This window comes from Electrona antarctica (genome assembly GCF_951216825.1).
Source record: "Electrona antarctica genome assembly, chromosome: 4".
NCBI classification, from domain to species: domain Eukaryota; kingdom Metazoa; phylum Chordata; class Actinopteri; order Myctophiformes; family Myctophidae; genus Electrona; species Electrona antarctica.
In genome coordinates, this window is record NC_136809.1 from 35,750,502 (window position 1) to 35,771,898 (window position 21,397).

At 42.7% G+C, this 21,397-nt stretch overlaps 1 protein-coding gene across 1 annotated transcript in view; it reads right to left on the reverse strand.

Annotated features, from left to right (window-relative positions):
* Positions 1-9,565: 9,565 nt before the first annotated feature.
* The window catches only part of LOC306921291 (venom factor-like), a gene marked incomplete at its 5' end in the record, with an annotated part of 44,400 nt that continues 32,568 nt past the window's right edge, over positions 9,566-21,397 (reverse strand). Inside the window, 14 exons of the mRNA XM_079498400.1 lie at positions 9,566-10,291; positions 10,809-10,956; positions 12,291-12,371; positions 12,562-12,639; positions 12,957-13,046; positions 14,051-14,156; positions 15,027-15,116; positions 15,466-15,553; positions 16,011-16,062; positions 16,435-16,525; positions 16,739-16,798; positions 17,019-17,171; positions 18,502-18,665; positions 21,174-21,312. Coding sequence (XP_079354526.1) covers positions 10,147-10,291; positions 10,809-10,956; positions 12,291-12,371; positions 12,562-12,639; positions 12,957-13,046; positions 14,051-14,156; positions 15,027-15,116; positions 15,466-15,553; positions 16,011-16,062; positions 16,435-16,525; positions 16,739-16,798; positions 17,019-17,171; positions 18,502-18,665; positions 21,174-21,312 — 1,485 coding nt within the window. The 3' untranslated portion in view covers positions 9,566-10,146. The remainder of the gene's footprint in view (positions 10,292-10,808; positions 10,957-12,290; positions 12,372-12,561; positions 12,640-12,956; positions 13,047-14,050; positions 14,157-15,026; positions 15,117-15,465; positions 15,554-16,010; positions 16,063-16,434; positions 16,526-16,738; positions 16,799-17,018; positions 17,172-18,501; positions 18,666-21,173; positions 21,313-21,397) is intronic.

The window sequence follows — 21,397 nt, forward strand, 5'->3', positions numbered from 1 at the left end:
GAAATTGGGCTGCATGAGCCTTGTCACATCATTTATCACATTATTTTACTGCAAAAACAAACCATGTCTAATGACTATATTAATAGCCCAGGTGGTCTACTGTCGTATACAAACGTCAAAGGGGGACTTCCTTTGAACGTAATCTGAGACCTCAAATCTAGATGCTTCTTCCTGTGGCTTGAAACAAGAATTAATTACAAAGCTTATAAACAGGGTATTTTGTCCAGGGGATTCTGGCCTCCCTTTTGGCTTAATTAGTGTTAATTAGCTGAGGACAAGCAGTTTATTTTTTTCAACATTTATGATAAATTTGAATAAATAAAAAATCTCTCTCTCTCTATCTCTCTCTCTCTCTCTCTCTCTCTCTCTACATGACTTCCTGTGCTGGCTGTTATCTTGCCTTCTCAGTCGTTGATGGGTATTGGCAAATTTTTCCGTTCGTGTTACATATTGGCCTGTAAGAGCTCTGATTTCAATCTTTCTCACAGATCTCACTCAAACTCGAAACTCACAAACATCTGAGTTCTGCTGTTCAGCAGTCTGCTTGCTATGTGACTTGAGCAGCTTCAGTCCTGTAATTGCATCAATTTAGGTGGCATCAACTTATTTACAACTTGCCGGCATACTCTGTAAGTTTTGTTTTTCTTTCGAAGATGATGAGGAAAGATGATCTTGTTAAATAATATACAGTATACATTATCCACCAGTTGATATGCTTTAATCCCTCTGAAGCCTTCAACCGAGAGGAGAGGCCTAACTATGAATATTAGAGGAGCAACACATGGATTTGTGCTCTTACTTTTGACTGTACCAGGTATTGTACATTTATATTTATTAAAACTTTCATTCTCTGTATTTCAGACTAACATGTGAGGAGTTGTTGTGAACTTGTGATGTCACTGATGTGATGAAGTGGTGTCAAAATGTCAATTGATGGGGATGCACACATAGATTAGACACACAATATACATTTAATTTGAACACTGACTGTCACTGATGGTTTTCAGATGATTTAAAATCCTACAACAGTGATCTAACAATAATCCAGACCGATAATCATGACCTCTAAATTTGACCTTATAAAAATAGTGGTCATGATTATCGGTGTGGTTTATTGTTGGATCACTGTCGTAGGATTTTAAATCAGGTCTCTTCATCTGAAGACCATCAGTGACAGTCAGTGTTCAAATTAAATGTATGTTTGGTAATCATTTATGACAGCCATTGAGCCAGCGTCTGTCATGTCACACTGCAGTTTGAAAAGAGCTGAGAGGGTATATTATGGTCAGGATGTAGACTATTAGTGTATTACTAGTTAGTATTACTAGCTTATACTTTATTACTATTGTCAAGGTCAAACTTTATCCCAACGCCTATGCGATTCATTGAATAATATGTAGTATATTGGAACTTCCTGTCTTCACTTTGACTACAGATACAGATACTGAAGTATTTCATGTCCATTAGGCTGAAGTTGAATTGAACTGAGACAGTGGTTTCATATCTTTTATTCTGGTTTTATATATTTATTCTTTGCTTTAGAGTGTTTGAGAGTGAACAGGTATGTGTGTACAGTTAGTACTAAGATCCTGTTTGTCTCGTTGAATAATAATGACTATCAAGCAAAGAAACATCTCCTGTCCTCCAATAACTTCATGATTATGATTATATGTTGAATGTTCCGTGTTACAGTGATACGGGGTCAAGCTGGCTGGGGAGTAACCTACAAGCCTCACACTGTGTGTGCCATTAAAGGATCAACCGTGCAAATAAGATGCACCTACACATATCCCGATGCAGGTTATTATAATGTCATGACAAGTTTCTGGTTCACTAAATCGGAGGCTACTGGACCTGTGGATCTGCACCAGGACTCCAAGTATAGAGGTCGTGTGGGATACCATTGTGATCAACAACGCAGGAGCTGTACCCTGACCATTACAGACCTGAGAGACACCGATTCAGCAGATTACAAGTTCAGGTTCATAACTAACAAACCGGGTGGGGAATTTTCTGGTCACCCTGGAGTCACATTGACTGTCACAGGTAACGATTTTTAGCATTAACACTCCATTCTGTTTATCATATCCACTGTAGGACTCACAACGTGACATTTGCTTGTAGATCGGCTATTTTCACTCTAGTCTCAGTCTATTTAATGTTTGGGGTCTTGAGCTAAAACGTTGAGAAACCACTGATCTAGGAAATACAGTGTGTGTGTATGTGTGTGTGTGTGTGTGTGCGAGAGAGAGAGAGAGAGAGAGAGAGAGAGAGAGAGAGAGAGAGAGAGAGAAAGAGAGAGAGGGGGGGGGGGGGGGGGGTGAAATAATATAACGTCCAATAACATAACAGTAACATTGTCCATACATAGAGATTCGGATAGAATCCAGATATGACTACTTCTCAAGGATGTGGCTGAGCTGTCACACCCCCAGATGCATGCCAACTGGTGCCTACATCTATTACATCAATGGACAGGAGGAGGACACCACCTACTCCTATGGGAACAGCGTTGCCTGTGCTGTAAAAGGCTATGAGATGTATCACTCTCCTTTGAAGTGTGAGTGTAATTTATAGCCCGTGACCCAAAAGAGAAAGTTGATGTCTCCCCGGGACCCAAACTAGCAGATCTACAAGCTCGCGCCGTGTTGTGAGCTTGTAGATCGGCTATTTTCACCACTACTTAAACATTTTGTTTTCTAATGCATGGAATTTCTTTGATATTTCTTTCATTTCTCCATGAAATTACTGAGAAAATCATTGAATTTACTTGTAATTCATGACATTTTTGCTTTTCCAGAATGTTTTTTGAAAATGTTTTGAAAATAATAATAAAATCAAAATCTAGGAAACAAAATAAATAAATAATAACCCATACAAATGTGTCTGTGACCCACAAATGGGTCCGATCCAGTGTCTGGGAACCACTGATTCTACAACTAACACACAACCCAAATACTGCATATAACATGATATACTCAAAATACCACCAGAGATCATAGCTGGAATCAAAATGCTTTTTCTCCTCAGCAATACAACACGAACAGATTGTTTTCTGTATTATTATTATTATTATTATTACATTCAACAATTCTAACTTGTGCTTGAAAAACAAAATTGTGTCTTTCAGGCGTCGGCCGACATTACAGTTGCAACAAAGTGTCTTATGCTGCAACGAAGATTTGTGCATTGAAGGGCTCATCAGTGAACATTTCTTGCACATATACTCCTAAAGTCTCATTGTATAATCCAAAGCTCTCAACATTCTGGTTTGTTCCCGATCTCGATTATGAGAATCGCAGACAACCTAAGGACCTAAAGACGGTCTCTGGATACATGAATCGTGTCCAATACCATCAAACACAAGCACACTCCACTCTGACAATCAACAAGCTAAGAGAGAACGATTCAGCTGAATATCGCTTCATGTTTACAAGCGACTCGTTCAAATGGGGGAGTAGTTTACCCGGTACAATTCTGACTGTCACAGGTACTGTTGAACCAAAATGAAAACATCCAGCAGACTAGTAAATTAATTAATAAATTGTGACTACAATAAACGTGATATTTGTTTTTATGGCACCCTCTAGGCCTGCGGGTGACGATGACTCCCTCCACAGTGATAGAAGGACAGAAGGTGACACTGACCTGTAACACCAACTGTAATCTGACTGACAACCCCACCTACATCTGGTACCACAATGGACAGGTTCTACCCCACACAGAGAGACAACAGAACTATATGGTTGTAGACCCAGTCAGCAGTCAGCATGCAGGAGAATACTCCTGTGCTGTTAAAGGTCCAGAGGATCTCAGAGCTCCTGAAGAAACTCTCATCATCAGATGTGAGTATGTTGTTACTAAGTTGTGCATTGAATCTCAAATCACAGTTCTATTTTACTTGTTGTGACTGTGTCCTCCTGATACTTCTGATTCTATCCCATAGAGCAGTGATACTCAAACTCAGGTCCGCGGGCCACTTCCGGCCCGCGACACAATTTTGACTGGCCCCCCAATCAATGTTCTTAATGTCCTCAAAGTCATGCATCCAACAAGCTTTAAGCTGAGCAGATTGGACCTTCCATTCCAGAGTTAATGGCCAAAACATCTTGAAAATGGCCATTACAATGCCGATTTTGTTTTCTTCCTACAGACAAACTTAGGCCTATTACCAGAATTATTCAAAAGAGAGTAAATGTAGCAAATTAGGCTACTTTGATTAATTGTGTTATTGCCAGAATAGAAATGGAAGGCCAAGCCAGAATGCACATTGCATTTGTCTTTATACATTATGCCAGTGGTTTTCAACCAGTGGTACGGGGACCACCAGCGGTCCTTGAGGGGATTCCAGGTGGTCCCCAGCTAAATGATGGAAAGTTGGTAACCAAATGGACCCTTCTAGATCTTTAACTCTTGAGAGTGTAAAATGAAACCAAATGACCTTCATTTTACGCTCTCAAGAGTAACAAGAGTATCCAACGATAACAAAATATTCTTTAGTTTTGGGTCTGAGAGGCTAAATGTCATCAAATGGTGGTCTGTGACTCAAATGGGTCTGAGAGGCTAAATGTCATCAAATGGTGGTTCGTGGCTCAAATGGCTCTGAGAGGCTAAATGTCATCAAATGGTGGTTCGTGGCTCAAATGGCTCTGAGAGGCTAAATGTCATCAAATGGTGGTTCGTGGCTCAAATGGCTCTGAGAGGCTAAATGTCATCAAATGGTGGTCCGTGGCTCAAATGGCTCTGAGAGGCTAAATGTCATCAAATGGTGGTCCGCTCAAATGGCTCTGAGAGGCTAAATGTCATCAAATGGTGGTCCGTGGCTCAAATGGCTCTGAGAGGCTAAATGTCATCAAATGGTGGTCCGTGGCTCAAATGGCTCTGAGAGGCTAAATGTCATCAAATGGTGGTCCGTGGCTCAAATGGCTCTGAGAGGCTAAATGTCATCAAATGGTGGTCCGTGGCTCAAATGGCTCTGAGAGGCTAAATGTCATCAAATGGTGGTCCGTGGCTCAAATGGCTCTGAGAGGCTAAATGTCATCAAATGGTGGTCCGTGGCTCAAATGGCTCTGAGAGGCTAAATGTCATCAAATGGTGGTCCGTGGCTCAAATGCTGAATGGGTCACATAAATCTGCATTATTCCTGCATATGCGTCCCTAGTTGTTTGCTCCCACCGCCACCAGGGGGCTTAATGTATATCTCCCTGCTCTTAATGTTTAATGATGGCTGTCTAATTGTGCAGGGAGAAAATAGCAGAGCCGAACGCCAAGATGAAATATTATATCCACACTTCTATAACAAAATATTGGTTCAATCTATTCATTAGTTATCTGACTGAAGTGCAGTTGTGCACAACATTGTCATGTGTCCCAGTCGGACAGAATGATGGCGGGACATGTCTCCTGGCAGAGGTGTACACTCTACCTTTCTAGTTTCTAATTAGATTCTTCAAAGACTATGTTGACAAAAATAATAATAATAATCACTATATATTTATGGCATCCTCTCCAGACTTGCGGGTGACGATGACTCCCTCCACAGTGATAGAAGGACAGAATGTGACACTGACCTGTAACACCAACTGTAATCTGAATGACAACCCCACCTACATCTGGCACCACGATGGACAGGTTCTAACCCACACAGTGAGACAACAGAACTATATGGTTCTAGACCCAGTCAGCAGTCGGCATGCAGGAGAATACTCCTGTGCTGTCAGAGGTCCAGAGGATCTCATAGGGCCAGGTCCCACAGAAACTCTCAACGTCAGATGTGAGTAGATTTTTTTTTTTAAAGTTGAGCAATGCATTGAATCATCATAATTAAAATACTGTAGGTTAGTTTCTCAACCTGAATTAAACAGTTCAGTGACTCTGAGCTGTACAAGTGAGGCCTACCCACCAGGTGTGATCACTTGGTTCCAAAAACATATATTTTTGTTATGCCTCTGCCGGTAAATAGCTGCGACAGGAGGCATACAGTATGTTCAGTTGCCCGTCCGTCCGTTTGTCTGTCACACACCTGTGAAGGTGATATCTTGTGATATTCCCCTGAGGGAATTTCATGACATTTGGCACAAACCTGCCCTTGGACTCACTGTGACCTCACAAACCTGCCCTTGGACTCACTGTGACCTCACAAACCTGCCCTTGGACTCACTGTGACCTCACAAAATATGTTCATTCAATTCGTCATTCACTACAGTACATTCTGCTATAACTAGTCTGGACAGACACATACATTGTGAACTCTAACATCTATATTTTTGGCATGTCATATGATATTTGGCAAAACTAAAAACATTGGAACGAACTTGTAGATCTAATATTTCTACTATTCGACTATATAACAAGTGGTTAAAGTTAATCTATGTTAATATCATGTTCTGCAGATGGTCCAAAGAAGGTTTCGTTATCAGTGAGACCCTCTGCTGTGATAAAGGAGGGTCGTCCAGTGACTCTGATTTGTGAAAGTGATGCCAACCCGGAAGACTTGTACACCTTGTACAAGGACATTGCAACAACACTACATCAGCGACATCACTTCTCCTCCATCAGCTCTAAGGACAGTGGGACGTACCATTGTCAATCTTCAAATAAATATGGAAAATTAAACTCATCCTTCATCTTCATAGATGTCCAATGTAAGCACAGAAAACACTTTCACTTTACCCAATGGCAACTGTGGTAAGCCATACACTGCAAGTCAATACACTGTTTTACTGAACAGAGAAGCAGTATTATGAACATGGTAAGACTGTTCAGAGTTGTGTTTCTATATGTATCTTTCTCCCCAGATGCCCCTAAGAACCCCTCAGTGTCTGTGAGTCTGTCTGGTGTAATAGAGCAGAAGAACGCCTCAGTGTCTAAGAGTCCGTCTGCTGTTATAGAGCAGGGCAGTTCAGTGACTCTGACTTGCAGCAGTGATGCCAACCCACCAGTCAAATATACCTGGTACCACCAGAATGAAGACAAACCTAAAGCTACTGGACAGAACTTCATCATCACTAGTATTCAACCGGACCACAGAGGATATTATTATTGCTTTGTCCAAAACAAAATAGGTGGTAGGAATTCCACCTTCCATTTGGAGGTTGCAGGTAACGAATTAGCCAACGATTCATTTATTTTATTAATTCATCCACCCACCTACTTACACAAATAGGATGATTTTCTCTGCCCATTTTCTCCTTTCACATTATTCATAAAGTATTCTCATTTACTGTCCGTGTTTTAAACTGAGTTCCTGATCCCCATGCAGAGCCTTGGATAAAAACAGCTGCAGGTGCAGGAATCCCCTTAGTCGTTCTCCTATTCATAGCCGTCTTTGTCTTCCGGTGGGTCAGGTAATGAACTTTGTTTTCCCGTTATACTTTATAATCTAAATAAACTTGTTAAATTACAGACCTAAAATGGACTCTTTCATCCATAGACGAAAGAGGGCCTCCAGGCAGCCATCTGACATTGTACCACCAGTAGGCCTACAACCACCGAAAACCACAGTCCAGGTAGGCTATAGCCCGGGAGCCAGTTGCACCACCTCACACTATAAGTTCAAACTGTCTGGAGAGCCAAACAGTGTTTAACGTGTTGACACTTACCGCTTGGGTCCTGGAGGGAACCTATAGTATATTCTTCCATTAGAAGATTTCCCAGGAACTTAGGAAGTGTTGACATGGTCCGCTGAATTCCGCATTATAAATTCCAATTCTGGAGTGAAAGTGTTACATAAATACACAAATACACGTTATTACAATTCAAGTCTTTTAGTGGGGTTGCCCAATTTCCATAAAATCATTCTTTATAAAAGGTGTCAACCTCCTCTGTGAGAATAGGCCTATTCAGTCCCAGTCCAACTGCAACTGAATGGGACTCTGTGAGGAGGTTCACACTTTGTTTTTATTTATTCTCCCCAATTTAGTCATTATGCCAATCAATTCCTCCCCACACACATTGTGTTGTCACTGCTGTTGCACCCCACTGACTCACCTGCCAGTGAGCTAGTTTTTTATTCCTAGGGTGGCTCAGGTTTAGGAGCGCTCGTTTTTCCGCTCCGCCACATCTTTTACTACCGCGGATTTTTTAATAGTTTTTGGATTAAGGTTGGTGAGGGGTACGTTAATAGTTTTTGGATTAAGGTTGGTGAGGGATGCGTTGCTCCCCTGCTTGCGGTTATGTTTAGGTTAGAGTTAGAGATAGGGTTAGTACTAGTCATAGAGTACTAGTAGGCATAAACACTTGTGTGCGGTCCAAAACACAGACCCAGCGCTTCCTACTCCACTGACAACCAATCACAGCGCTCCAAATTCCCTCCCATCATAGGAATAAAAAACTCGCTGCCAGTGAGGAGCTCCCACCGGGGTGACAGGTCACACATGCCAATCAGGTGCCAATGTATTCACATAGATGCCCCAAAGCATGCTGCACCACGGTGGATTCCAACTTCGAAGCCACAACCCCCGTGGTGGGGGGCAAGGACTTTACCACTGCGCAAGAGGTTCACACTTAGTTTTAAGATCAGATCAGGGTCCGAAATTGTAAATTGTAAGAAGATAATAATAAATTCAGGTTATTTTATGTCATTTTATGTCTCTCTCCCTCAGAACAACTCTGACTCTGACTCAGATTTTGAGATCTTCTTACCTTTGGCCAGTAGTACCTCTGCAGCTCATGGGGAAACAATGGAACAGCAAGATGATGTTAACTACTCCAGTGTCCACTTCACTCGCTCTAAGAAGAACCAGGAAGAGACACACTTTCCCACCGTCCAACCACCACAGCCCCAGGGACAGAATGATGTCCACTACTCCAGTGTCCACTTCAATAGGTCTAAGAACGACAAAGCGCCTCTCCATTCCACCGCCCAACCACCACAGCCCCAGGGACAGAATGATGTCCACTACTCCAGTGTCCACTTCAATAGGTCTAAGAACCACAAAGCGCCTCTCCATTCCACCGCCCAACCACCATGGCCCCAGAAACAAAAGGATCAGGATGTCAACTATAGTGTGGTCAAATTTAAAAGGTCCAATGCTCCAGGTCCAAGGTCCAGTGAGATATCTGAGACACAACAACCTCGACCTCAAGCATAGAGGCTGATTTACACAGATCATTTATATTTGGTGTGTTTCTTTTTCAGAGGCCTGGATGAGGAGAATTCCAATCCAATGTATTGGGCACTACACACACCAAACACAAAAGTTTAAATACAGTGCCTTGCCTTCAGCATATGATTTTGTTTTTGCTGCCCCACATTTGTTGTGTGAATCTTCCACGGAGGGTGCAGTGCAGTGTACTGCAGGCTTGTCTCTAGACGACATATGCGTTCTTATAAACTTCACCAATAAGAACAAAACTACTTCACAAGAACAATGTTGGTGTGACTAATGGATTTGCTGAAGGGAAAAAAAGCATAGATTAGCAACTACAATGCAACTTTGAACAGTTGCCTTTTTAGTCTCAAGCCAAAGAAAGGGCCAAATGCAAGAATTAATTAATTGCATATCATTATACAAATGTTATACAAATGGAACTGCATGAATAAAGTTGTATTACATATTTTATTGTCATTCTTATTGGTTGACCATACCCTGAGATTTCATCATCATTTTTCGACCGCAGTCGAGATCATGGATTTCACAATGTCCTTCATTGCCATCCCCTGAGATTTATCCTATGATGAAACTTGAATGATTTGTAACTGAATGCGATAGTGGTTATTCTAATTAATATTAAACTACCAACCCTGATCATTTAAACAAAGGCTCATCTTTATGACACCACACACGTGAACTCCTTATAGTATATTGGTCATTAGGGCAAAATAACAAACATGAACAGCTTAATAGTTCAGTGTGTGATCAAAAACTTACGCTTTTCAAGACACCATATGGAATATGAATATGAATTAGGCCCACATAGACAGATGTTTAGAAAGAGAACTATAGGACAATATGATCCACAGATAGACTGATGTTTAGAAAGAGAGCTAGGACAATATGATCCACATAGATAGACTGATGTTTAGAAAGAGAGCTAGGACAATATGATCCACATAGATAGACTGATGTTTAGAAAGAGAGCTAGGACAATATGATCCACATACACACACAGTGAGTGACTGATGTCTAGTGAGTGCAGACATGTCTATGTCCCGCAGCCAGTGGTTGACAGCGCCTCTGCAGCCTCTTGCAGGGTGGTGCATTTGGCCTGGAGGCTGTGATCGCTGGAGCACTCCGCCGATAAAGGCCAGCGTTCAACCCAGGTGTTCTTCCCCAGCATGTAATTCAACCTGACAGAGTGAAAGCGGGAGTAAGTGTGCGTGTGCGCGTGTGTGTGTGTGCAACATGCATGAGTTCGTTCATGTGTGCGTGTGTAAATGGTAAATGAATGGTGCATTTACATAGCACCTTTATCCAAGGCGCTTTACATAGATTGTGCATTACATTCAACCATTCACACACATTCATACACCAATGGCGGAGGAAACCATGGAAGGCCCCTACCTTCTCATCGGGAGCAATTAGGAGCATCTTGCTCAAGGACATTTCGCTCTCTGGGGGAGCCCAGGATCGAACTGGGAGCCTTCCGTTTGCCAAGTGACCCCTGAGCCACTGCCACCCTGTGTGTGTGTGTGTGTGTGTGTGTGTGTGTGTGTGTGTGTGTGTGTGTGTGTGTGTGTGTGTGTGTGTGTGTGTGTGTGTGTGTGTAATAATCATTTATTTTAACATAATTTATCACTGAGAAATAAACAATTTCTGTCAAGCAACGTTTCCTCCAAAGTAAATCAGGTTCAACATCCTTCTCACCTGCTGTCTTGCCTGTCTATGTTCCACAAGTCATCCTTGGGGCCTATGATGAGATATTGGGAGCCCTCCTGTAGGCCCAGGCCTTCCCTGCAGGCTCCGTTAGACATGAAGACTCTTTTCTGGCCCGCCTCCACCCCGGCCTCCTCACCTGGAAGGAGGTTAGGGAGAGAGTAGTCTCACGAGGCCAGACTGTTGCCTCTTGCAATTTTCAAATGTCATACAGCCTGGAGAACGGAAGCGCTTTCCATGAGTAAGCGATTAAGCGTTTGTGACGCATCCCCTCACTTGGTGCAGCGGCAAAACAAGTCCTACTCAAAGCAAAACAGCATGTCGATTGTTGAAGCTAAGATGGCTAGTTCGTTTTCTGCATTATTTCTTCTTTCACTCGTTTTGTCAGTGTTAATTGGATGATAGTTTTCTGTGCTAAACTATCCGCGCACAAATGAACAAATGAACATGAAATGAATCTCCCGCTCGTATGACTCTATATATGCTCCCGTCACGGTTGTGTTTCCAATGGCACTACAGTTCTGTGAGCACCGCGTCGTGATTGGTCGAATATCTTTTTCCGGTCTGAGCAGCAGAGACAGCTTCCGTTACTTGGCTCTTGGGAACTGGTTCCAGACTCTATATAGCATTCGGCGATTGTGTGATAGTTGTCTGGCTACACGAGACTAGGGATGGAGAGAGCAGATAGGAAGCAGACAGAATGACTAGGGATGGAGAGAGCAGATAGGAAGCAGACAGAATGACTAGGGATGGAGAGAGCAGATAGGAAGCAGACAGAATGACTAGGGATGGAGAGAGCAGATAGGAAGCAGACAGAATGACTAGGGATGGAGAGAGCAGATAGGAAGCAGACAGAATGACTCGGGATGGAGAGAGCAGATAGGAAGCAGACAGAATGACTAGGGATGGAGAGAGCAGATAGGAAGCAAACAGAATGACTAGGGATGGAGAGAGCAGATAGGAAGCAGACAGAATGACTAGGGATGGAGAGAGCAGATAGGAAGCAGACAGAATGACTAGGGATGGAGAGAGCAGATAGGAAGCAGACAGAATGACTAGGGATGGAGAGAGCAGATAGGAAGCAGACAGAATGACTAGGGATGGAGAGAGCAGATAGGAAGCAGACAGAATGACTAGGGATGGAGAGAGCAGATAGGAAGCAGACAGAATGACTAGGGATGGAGAGAGCAGATAGGAAGCAGACAGAATGACTAGGGATGGAGAGAGCAGATAGGAAGCAGACAGAATGACTAGGGATGGAGAGAGCAGATAGGAAGCAGACAGAATGTGAAATGAGTACAAAAATAAAGCACAGGGGTCTTCAACCGTTGCTTAATGAGGACATGATATGGGGAAGACCTGAGGGATTATTCCAAAAATATCTTTAGTAACTGCAATCACGGTCTTACGTTAGGTAAACCTGACAGAGGGTGTGTGTGTGTGTGTGTGTGTGTGTGTGTGTAGCAGACTTACCCAACTTGATCAACCAAGTGATCTCCATTTCATATTTGTCGTAGTAACTCTGGTTGACGCTCAGCACTTTGACCTGATAGACTATAGAAGATTACCAGATATTAAAGACAGTACTAGTCAAGAAACTCTATGACAGCGTGTGTGTGTGTGTGTGTGTGTGTGTGTGTGTGTGTGTGTGTGTGTGTGTGTGTGTGTGTGTGTGTGTGTGTGTGTGTGTGTGTGTGTGTGTGTGTGTGTGTGTGTGTGTGTTTGTGTGTGTGTGCCAACGTACCATGGTGTAAGGTCTTGCAGGCGAATGCTTGTATGGTTTCAGAAGTGAAGGGTTTGCTGTTGGGGACACAGCAGTCACCTAAGATACACAAGAACAAAATGCTCAGACAAACAAGCAACATGCACACATGCAAAATGAAATGTTTATTGACAACTAAAGTTGTGCAATAAATCGTTGATTTTCCAAATGGGGTCCTTGAGAAGATGGAGGTCTGTAACTCTGAGTGTGTACAAAATAAAATGGAATCAAATGGACCCTTACAGATTCCATTTGTACACACTCAGAATTAAAGTAACACTGAGGACTATTACAATATAAATTAGATTGGGGTTCCAATTTGTTTCTTAATCAAACCACTGCGATAAATGAGACTGAATCAAAGCCTTAAGCCAAACCCTGTGTGCAGCGGCAGACGTTGTTCCTGCAGATCTGAGAGAGCTCGTCCCGGTCCTCTCTGGGGTTGTACACGCGACTGCAGCGGTGGTCTGTTGAAGACAGCAGGACAGTGGGGCAACATTGAGATCTGAGACCAGATTCTACAAATATCTTCTATCATGTGGTGCTCAAACCTTTTCATGTTAAGGACTCTCAGAATTATCTGTAGCCTATTTGGTAGACCTGCTATTTTTTCAACAGCTAAAGTTTAAAATAAAGTGGTTAAAAGCTAAGGTGACATAGATGACTTCCACAGTTCCAGGTCTGAATGGGTTAAGCATTCAGAATGACCCTCACCCAGGTCACACCAAAACCTCAAGACACAATGGCAGCTTCTCAATGTAGTTGTAGCTGTTCCAAAAAGACAAGCAAACAAAACTACAAACACCCAAGTTTCTACCTCATCTTGTCTTCATCTCCTTGTTATTACACATGAATATTCAAGGGACCACGCCATGTTTTAAAAGTGACTTTACATTTGTAAAACATTCCTCCTCGACGCACGTCCCACTGGGAGGAGACCCCGGGGCAGACCAAGGCGCAGTTGGAGGAAACACATCGACTCACTGGCCTTGGAACGTCTCGGGATCCCCCAGGAGGCAGTCACTAATGTTGCTCTGGAGAGGGAAGTCTGGAGCACTCTATGTACGCTATGTATGAATATTGTACTCATTGTTTCTCTCTCTGGATAATGTCAAACAATTAGTAATAAGTGTAAATGTAACCATAATACAGTTTGACGTGATGAGCTGCCAAGATAGGTAGTTTTTGATGCTCCTAACACACACACCACACTAAATTATAAAATCAATACAAATATATGGAGCATGCTCCCTTTTGGGGTACTAACAGACTCGTTTATAGTTTTGTCAATTTAAAGGAGTTTCATTTGAATGTTTTACAAGCTTCGTTATTTTCTGTTCATGTTCCCCCAGAATAGGGATGTTAAGGTTCAAGACAAGTGGTTAATAAACAATCTGCCCTGAGCCTTGGGTTTAAATGGAAAAGGGCTGGGTACCGTTACAGTGTGTGTTGCTTTTTGAACGGAACTCACCCGGATTATAATACTCATAGACGGTGACTGAGGAGGGCTGGAGGAGGCCGACCTTGAAGTTCTGCTGCAGCCTAAAGGTCAGGATCTCTGGCTCCCTGTGAGACACCTGAGAGAGTACAGTACTGTAGGTCAGGGGTTCTCAACGTTTTTGGCCGGGGACCCCCAGAAATGCTTTGGCCGTGTCTCGTTTGTTCCTACAGGGAAAACATGCACATGTACATGCATGTACGTGCATTATGATACTCTTTTTACTCTGTTTTTTTATCTTCTTTTTTGCAGTCTCTTTATACTATCCTTTTTTTGTTGCTATGGTTGCTGTTTGATGTTATCTATGCTGCTGCATTGTCAGAATAGACAAAAATAAGTTTTACTCTTATGTACCTGTACCTATACACAAGATGTAACAATAAAGTACAACCTTGAACCTTGCACAAGTAGGACACCTGAGAGTAGGTTATGGAACAAGTAGCATGCAAAGTACGTGGAGAAATTGTTACTGAGACAATATCCATTTTGGAAATATACTCTCTCTAACTCCAGACTATGGGGAGGGTGGGCAAACTACATTATACTACATTTGCCCTCTGGGATCAACAAGGTAACCTAATAAATGTGCATTTAATTAACATTCGCACACCCAAATGTTAATGTAAGCCCTGTTTGATTATAGAGTCATAATGTTCCATATTGGGATGTTGGCTATCCAGCCTTCATTTGTGCAGGCTGCATATGCCACATTTGTCAATATGATGCATACAGTATATCAAATAAAAACAATATGGTCTTTTATTTCCGAGTGCGACCCTCCATGGTTGTTGAATATTTTTTTGGGGATAATGCAACAGAGTGGTCATAGCGCGGTGATAGAGTTAAGATTATGTGTCATCATTTTGTGTGGCAGATATACAAGCTCATAACATGTTGCAATGTGAAGTGTTGTGAGCTTGTACTGTAGATCTGCCATTTCCTTTATTACCTTGAAGAGATGAATGATGAGGGAGCCTCTGTCACTCAGGTTGTCCACAACCTGGAAGTTACTGATGTAGCGATCCACTGAGTTGGTCATCTGCACACGCACGCGCACGCACACGCACACGCACACGCACACGCACACGCACACACACACACACACGCACACGCACACGCACACGCACACACACAGTCATATAATGTGTACACCATAAGCCACCTAGGGCAGTATTATGCGTGTCTTAAGTACCAGGTCTTATGACTTAACTTAAGACCTGGAGGCGTGGTCAATGCTGTTTGGCCACTCAGAATAGCCAAATGGCATTGATCATGGCCTCCAGGTCTTAAGTTAAGTAATAAGACCTGGTACTTAAGACACGCATAATACTGCCCCTAGTGTCTACCATTACAGACATAAGAGGCAGTAGTAGTGTGTTCTTTTTTACCATCTCCAGGTCAGAATTCTCTGGAGTGAATCCAGTAGGAAGACTGATATCCAGGACCACCATTCTGACATCTCTTGGCGCTAACGCTCTGTGGCAGAGGAATAAATACACTGTCAAAAGGAACTTCAGCAGGTATTAAAAACGAAAACATTTTATCGTGAGGAGAACAAGTGAAAATATGACAAAACAACTTGTTTTGTGAGTAGAGAGCTTGGACTTGCTGGCTGCAATTGTCCAGAGCGAGCTCTAAATATACAGAATGCACTGGGAAATGTTCATGTCCGATTTTCACATGTCCTCTTCACAACAGAATAGGATTCATGTTCAATTTGGGTAAAGTTCCCCTTTAAAGCGGATTGCAAGTTCCACTGAGCAACTAAACTTGAAACTATTCCAATTCAACTTATCTATTGCCAACAGTAGAAAACAGTAGATGTGGTGTTAACTGTATGACTGTATGTACAGAAAGAAACATATGCATTAATGTATGTTTCTTCCTTTTTATAAGATGGCGTGTACAAAACAAAACACACAGAACTATTCACCTCACACGGATGGTGATCTCGTACGATTTCACGACATCTGCAGGACGTCTCTCTATAAAGATGGGATAAAAACAGCGAAACATTGCTTCATCGTCCAAGGTAAGGAAACTTAATTATTCTGGCAACTTGAGTGCACATTCCTGTGTACATTTTATATTGTTCAGTGTTTAAAGCTGCAATACATAAACTTTTCGTCCTACCCGAGATTCAAACACCGGGTCCCCCCGCAAACGCCGGCATTTGCTAAAAAGCTAATACAGATAATTATACATTTCTCAAAGCAGAGCAGGTAGGCCAACTACAACCACCCACCGTTGTATTAGTTATATAATATTGAATTAACATACTCTACCATACAAATTGGTCAAAATAAAGTTTTATTCTCTAACATAAGTTGAGGATTGCAGCTTTAAAGGTTTCTTACGACTGGATTCTTCAATGGCAACACTCAGTTCAAAGTTTGCACAGGCGCTATTCTCGTCCACATCGTGCACCTGGTTGTAGTAGGTCACTACCTGTTACCATGTTGTCAGGAAAGATAACCAAGAAAACGTGATCAGTATAATCATCATGAACAAGATGTAGATGCACAGAATCACTGAAGTGATTCTGCAGTTCAATAGATGGAGTTGGAATTTACTTTTTCTAGTGACAGCAGTGGTGACTATATAATACAATGAATATAATCACAATCTATGCTAAACCTGGAATTAAAGAAAAGCTCATACCTCAAGTATTCCCTGTCCATTTCCTCGAGCCTCTATCTCAAGGTTTTCGCCAAGAGGCACCTAGTAAGAACAAGGACAAGAGGAGAACATAGATTAAAGCACTGTTGTTCTTCCAATAGAAACAAACAAAAAATCAGATGAAGGAAATGTTGTTCAGACATATCAATCAACCACTGTCAGAATCCTTGCCCCTGTTCATCCATCGTAAGTCGCTCCAAATACAAGCACTATTTAAGTGTGATTCATTGGAACATATATTATTTTATGGGAATACCAGTACCCTGGAGGAACGTGCCACATACAACGTATGTGGATCGAAGGCATAGGTCACCTCCGTGCGTCCAGGGACCCTGACGTCCACCGACAGGCTGATTTCCTGAGACGCCTTGTTGGCCATGTACTCTGAAAGCGCCTGGAGCACCACCATGGTGGACTGAGGGGACAGGGGGAGGGAGGACGACGTACAGGCAGAGAGACATAAATAGGCATGTCACATACTGTACTACACATCAGCATGGGAGAGTACAGATATAGGGATAAAACAAAGTGTGCGTGATGTGTGTGGGTGTCATATCTATGAGTGTTGTTTTTATATAGAATCTATCCCATGTGCATGCCAACATCCTACTGGTGTTGCTGTGGTTCCCTTTCCACTCTCAGCCACGGTTGAGAGGGTGAGAGTGGAATCAGGCAAGCGGTAGACGGCAAATGGCAAAACCTGCTGGGCGGCACAGAACGGTAAAAAGATTAAATATTGTAACTTTGATGCCGTATGCCGTCTGCCGTTAACCACGCCGGTTCTGGCTGCCGGGCCGTCCTGTTCTGTTTACCGTCCTGCTCCCATCCACTCTACCGCTTGCCTGATCCCATGTGAATGCAGCATTAAAAACTCACCTTTTCATGCAGGCATTTTCATTCTTAACTACAGATTTTGTGTTGTAACTTGTAATATAGTCCTGTTATTCCTTTGCTCAATTTCACCGGCTTGGTTAAATGTTGATTGTTTTATTTTTGTCTTATTTTGTTATTGACTTGTTTTACTTTTATTGTTGTTAAGGCACTTTGTGACTGTGATTGTCTGCGCAAGGTGCTCTACAAATAAACTTTACTTACTCACTAAACTTAACTTACTTACTAAAAGTCTCAAGTCGGAAATTCGACCTGTTCTCTTGTTCTCTCCATTCTAGTGTGCGGTGACTTACCTGTTCTCTCCATTCTAGTGTGTGGTGACTTACCTGTTCTCTCCATTCTAGTGTGCGGTGACTTACCTGTTCTCTCCATTCTAGTGTGTGGTGACTTACCTGTTCTCTCCATTCTAGTGTGCGGTGACTTACCTGTTCTCTCCATTCTAGTGTGCGGTGACTTACCTGTTCTCTCCATTCTATTGTGCGGTGACTTACCTGTTCTCTCTATTCTAGTGTGCGGTGACTTACCTGTTCTCTCCATTCTAGTGTGCGGTGACTTACCTGTTCTCTCCATTCTAGTGTGCGGTGACTTACCTGTTCTCTCCATTCTAGTGTGCGGTGACTTACCTGTTCTCTCCATTCTAGTGTGCAGTGACTTACCTGTTCTCTCCATTCTAGTGTGCGGTGACTTACCTGTTCTCTCCATTCTAGTGTGCAGTGACTTACCTGTTCTCTCCATTCTAGTGTGCGGTGACTTACCTGTTCTCTCCATTCTAGTGTGCGGTGACGTACCTGTTCTCTCCATTCTAGTGTGCGGTGACTTACCTGTTCTCTCCATTCTAGTGTGCGGTGACGTACCTGTGTGGGACCGTAGCTTCCTCCAAGGCCACGGTTCTCGTTGAGCCAGTTGAAGGCTGCCTCTGCCTCTTCCATATGGCCGCTCTTGACCAGAGCCAGCAGGGCATATCCTGTGGCCTCCAGCGTGAACCAGCGGCTCTCACTGTCAGGCCAGTGGCTGTGGTCTGGAGCACAGAGAGGGAGACAGGAGCAAGGCGGTAAGATGTGGGTGTCCGTGTCCGTTTGGTGTGGATAATATAGCAGAGCTGTGGAGGCAGCAGTACTCTGCTATATTTAATTGTGTTAAGAGTGACCCCCCTATGCAGTGGGAATTATGCATAGTAGTGATGCTGCACAGCCAAATAGCCAATGAGGTTCTCTAAGCTATAGCACAGCTATCTGACAACAAAGCTAGCGGCTCAGATCAAATAACTGCAGAGCATCTCAAACAAGGTTGCGGTTCTGTATACTTGCCATATGTTTCACTGGTCTCATGACACATGGTTCACTGCCACACTCTATGTTGTCTGTCACTCTGGTTATCAAGGACAAGGCAGGAAAAGTGGGGAGCTTGGATAATTACAGACCTATTGTTCTAGCCAGCGTATTTTCCAAGGTCCTTGAAAGGATTGTATTAGATAGATTAAGTTATTTTTTAATACCACAGACAATCAGTTTGGGTTTAAGGCTATAAACATGGTGGTACTGACTGACCTCTGCATCTATGCTCTAAAAGAAGTGGTTGATAAATATGCTTTTGACAGGGTTTGTCATCGGAAGCTGTTCTTAAAACTGAGAGAAAGGGGGGTGCCTGACAGCATCCTGGCATACTGGTATGCTAACCAGAGCATGCAGGTTAGATGGGGAAGTGGGGTTTCGGCTCCTTTTACTGTAGGTAATGGGGTCTGGTAAGGGGGATTACTCTCCCCAGCCCCATTTAATCTTTATATGAATGACCTCTCTGTTCAGCTAAATACAGTAACTACACAGGTTGTAAGATTGGAAACTCCCTGTTAAACCATCTAATGTACGCTGATGATTTTGCAATACTTTCTCCCAGTAGTGCTGGCTTTCAACAGCTGCTAAATGTATGCTCTGAATTAGGGGTAGCGTTTGATATCAAATGCCAAAAAGAGCGTAATAATGATCTGCAGGACGAGAGGGGATAAAGACCTCTCCTTTCTTTCCTTGTATTGATCTGATCAAGTGTGATCTATATCTGCAGTAAAGCTAAGTATCTGATAACTCAGGGGTTCTCAACCCGTGGGTCGCGACCCCTCGGGGGGTCGCCAAATTATTTTAGGGGGTCCCCAAATTATTTTCCAAAAAAAAAAAAAAAAGATTTTGTTTAAAAAAAAAAAAAATCACGATTTTTCAAAAATAGCAGACCTACAAGCTCGTAGCGCGCCACTCGGTGGCGCGCTACGAGCTTGTAGATCTGCTATTTTTCAATAGCTAAATTATAACAATGCTTAAAACACCAAAAGGGGTTCCCGCCCAAAATGGTTTAAGGTTATTGTAGCAGTCAATTTATATTGGGGGTCGGGAGGGGGCGGGGCGGGGGTCCTGAGACGTTGCCAAAGCATTTCCGGGGGTCCCCGGCCAAAAACGTTGAGAACCCCTGTGATAACTGACCAACTGTCTGATGATAAGGATCTGTATATATAGGCAGTGCCTACTATAATGCTCAAGCAAACATGCTGGGGAGGACATTTCACTCATGTACACTTGAGGTAAAAGTAAATCTCTTCAGAGCATACTGCAACTTACAGTAAGTTCAAGAAAGCAAGCATGTATGAACTGCAGGTTGCTTATAATGATTGTATGCGTACTGTATATTGTTGAAAGAACCAAGGTGGAGGAATGCAAGTGAGTTATTCTGTAGTGTGGGAGTATACACTTTATTCTGTAGTGTGGGAGTATACACTTTATTCTGTAGTGTGGGAGTATACACTTTATTCTGTAGTGTGGGAGTATACACTTTATTCTGTAGTGTGGGAGTATACACTTTATTCTGTAGTGTGGGAGTATACACTTTATTCTGTAGTGTGGGAGTATACACTTTATTCTGTAGTGTGGGAGTATACACTTTATTCTGTAGTGTGGGAGTATACACTTTATTCTGTAGTGTGGGAGTATACACTTTATTCTGTAGTGTGGGAGTATACACTTTTCATGCCTTACTGAGAAACTTGATGTACGAATTTGTGTCGGCTCAATGAGTCTCTAAACTGTATTATGCTGCTGTGTTGTAACCCCAGCTTCAGTACTACTAGGTAACGGTAACTGTTTATTGTAAAACTGATGTTTTTATGGGTTAGGGGTGTTTCTTCTGTATGTAGTCTGTTTTTTGGACCCTGAGTCTGAACAAATAAAGTTGATTGATTCATTTTTAATGGAGGCCAGCGACATGAAGATACTAAGATACATCCAACGTTAGTAGCTGCTCCAAAAACTGCAATGGCTACAAATATGCTGTGTAGCTTTGTATCTTTTGCATCTGCCCGTGTGAACGCAGCACAACAGACTATTTCTACATTGCAGTATTGATACTTTATTACTTTCACTTATTAAGTAAAATATATGTATAGTAATTTTTCCACCACTGTGTGCATGTGCATGCGTGCGTGCGTGCGTGCGTGCGTGCGTGCGTGCGTGCGTGCGTGCGTGCGTGCGTGCGTGCGTGTGCATACCAGGAGATGCGGATCTCAGGAGCACAAAGTCTAGCTCTCCAACCATAGACAGGGCGTAGGATGCGATGGCCACACTGTAAGGTCTTGTCAGTGAGGGGAGTTTTCTCTTCAGGTACTTGACTGTCTTTAGGGTGGATTCCTAGGTGGAGCATTATAGAATCATCATCATCATAATTACAGAATAGCATATTGGTATAGGTTTTTACAGACAAGACATGGTTGCT